General features: G+C 54.4%; 1 protein-coding gene across 1 annotated transcript; it reads right to left on the reverse strand.

Annotated features, from left to right (window-relative positions):
• Positions 1-286: 286 nt before the first annotated feature.
• Positions 287-1,194, reverse strand: LOC125544332 (zinc finger A20 and AN1 domain-containing stress-associated protein 2-like). Its single transcript, XM_048707979.1, has one exon. The coding sequence runs from the start codon at positions 996-998 to the stop codon at positions 585-587; it is 414 nt and encodes a 137-aa protein (XP_048563936.1). The 5' UTR covers positions 999-1,194; the 3' UTR covers positions 287-584.
• Between the last annotated feature and the right edge of the window lie 1,181 nt (positions 1,195-2,375).

The raw sequence follows: 2,375 nt of genomic DNA on the forward strand, positions 1-2,375 counted from the left end.
AATAGTTCGGAAAAAAACATGTATTGCAACATCCAGGGAATCGAACCCTGGCCAGTACAGTGGGAGGGTACTACGATACCACTACACCAGATGCGCAGGCTGATCATTTAGCAGAATTACGCATATATATTAATAAACCAAGGGCGCTAGTGGCATAACACGCTTTGGAAACTTGTACAAATTCCCCTTGCCTATTTGTGAGGAAATGATAGAGCATTCGTGTTTTCACGTCAGTAGCACATACTACCCGATAATAGTTGCTCTCCTGTTCAGGCTTCAGACATGCTAGTTCAAACTAACTGAATAACCATCTTCAGTGATAGTACCATGCATGCCAAGATCACACGATCTTGTGGAACAGTGGAACGAGTATCATACAGAGTGACACAGCTAAACAAAAACAAAAAGAAGACGGGGAAATGCAACATATGTAGTACGGAGTACAAGCGAAAGAAACAAACACAGAATGACAGAATCGTCCATTTGGATTCTGTATCCGGAATTCAGGAGTACAAGCCATCGATGACACGTACCACACCATCGATCCATAATTGGAGCCGAGGGAACCCAAACTTAATAAGAGCTCAGAACTTGTCGACCTTGTCAGCCCTGACGACGGGGTTGGCCTGGGAGATGGCGTCGCGGCCGGCGCCCCTGTAGTCGTAGCAGCAGTCGTGCCGGTCCGAGTAGCGGTGCTCGCCGCAGAACACGCCGCCGCACCGGCACTCGAACCCCATCAGGCCCACCTTCCTCCCGCACGACGCGCACCTGCCCCTTGCCTTTGCCCTCCTCGCCCCCTCCTCCTCCGCCTCCTTGGACGTCGCCGCCGCCGCTTGGGGCTCCGCGGACGCCTGCAGCTGGGCCTGGGCCTCGGCGCGGCGGAGGCTGTCGCGGAAGCACTTGGAGCAGAGGCCGCCAGTGTCCGGGGAGCCGAAGAAGCCGCAGCCGCTGGCGCAGGGGAGCGGGAGCTGATCCGGATTCTTGCTCCGCTGCTCCATGGTTTGCACGACAGAGCACGCACGCGGTCGGCCTGGTGGTTGGGGATTGGAGACGGGGATAGGTGGGAGGAGGGAGAGCACCGACGCAACTTGGTGCAGGAGGTTTCCGGAAGGTGGTGGATCAGACCGATGACCGATCGGTATCTATCAGTGTTGACGGACGGTGCCGTACTGTCGTTTCTTTCGGCGGGGATGGAGCACTGGACTGGAGCTCGTGGTTTTACGCGGGCATGCAACCGCGGCGGTGAGCGGTTCCGCGCGCTGCAGGTGAAACTTGTGTCTTTTAGCAGAGCGGTTCAGCCTCGGAGGATCAGACAGCCAGGATCAGACAGCCGGGAGACGTTCTCTGGTCTGGGACTCGACCTTTTTCTTGTTCTAGAGAAAAAAAGACACCTTTTGTTTCTTCTTGATTGAAGAGAGAACAAGCACAGCTCGAGTGGCTTATGCCTCGTCCGCTTGAATCCTGACGAGGCTCTCCATTTCCCCAACTTCAACCAGCCGACCCAAACAGACGTCTTTTTTATTTGGATTTTTGTCTGTTTCACTCAGTCCAGCGGATTAACGTGTTCGTTCCGGCGTGGTGTAGATGCGCCAATGTAGCACACGCATTTGTAAAAAGTGTCTATTTCTAAAACATAAATTTAAACAAAACTATAATAATAATAATTAAAACTTAAACTTTACTTTAAGTCCAAAAGTCTCGGCCGTAGTCGCTGCCACACATTAAACTTAAATTTAAACTAAAGAACATAAAAAAACTAAAACGAAACCCTAGGTTGGCCATCGTTGTGGTCCTCTCCATCTTCACTGCATGTCGTCGACATTGTCTTGGTCGTCTTAGTCATCCTCGATGAGGTTAACGGATGGTGGTGGCTGCCACAGGTGTGCAGGCGGCTCCTGCGGCTGCCGATGCACCACCGGCCGTGCATGCAGCTGCTCACCCGTCGGGGCGGTGACAGAGATTCGACGCCTACCCAAGAGGGCGGGGTAGCCATGAATTCCGACGTGCAGGGCATTGTCGAGTCCAGCTTTAGGACTGCCACACCAACGCCAGGTCCCAGGGCGCAGCCGGCGACTCTAAAACGACGTTGTCCTCTAGCTTCGGGATGCCACATCGCTCACGGCCGACAGGGTGAGCTGCATGTCAAGGCCCTCTCGTTGGCTTTGTTCGTACTCGAGGACCTAGTCCTCAAGCACCTTCTCGACGAGCTCGTCCTCCTCCTCGTCGTCGAGGGCTGGTGATGGTGGTGGCAGTGGTGGCGGGGACGGCGAGCGTGCATGGCCCTGTCTGCTACCCCGCGCACAGGCTGGGCTGGGGGCAAGACCGACAAACAAAGTTTATCGCTGTAGGTCGTGCTCGTCCCGGAACCACGTATC

The sequence above is a fragment of the Triticum urartu genome, chromosome 3 (assembly GCF_003073215.2).
Source record: "Triticum urartu cultivar G1812 chromosome 3, Tu2.1, whole genome shotgun sequence".
In the NCBI taxonomy this organism is placed as follows: Eukaryota; Viridiplantae; Streptophyta; class Magnoliopsida; order Poales; family Poaceae; genus Triticum; species Triticum urartu.

Excerpts from the sequence above, each read along its gene's own strand:
- LOC125544332 (XM_048707979.1), bottom strand. The coding sequence starts at position 998 with ATGGAGCAGCGGAGCAAGAATCCGGATCAGCTCCCGCTCCCCTGCGCC.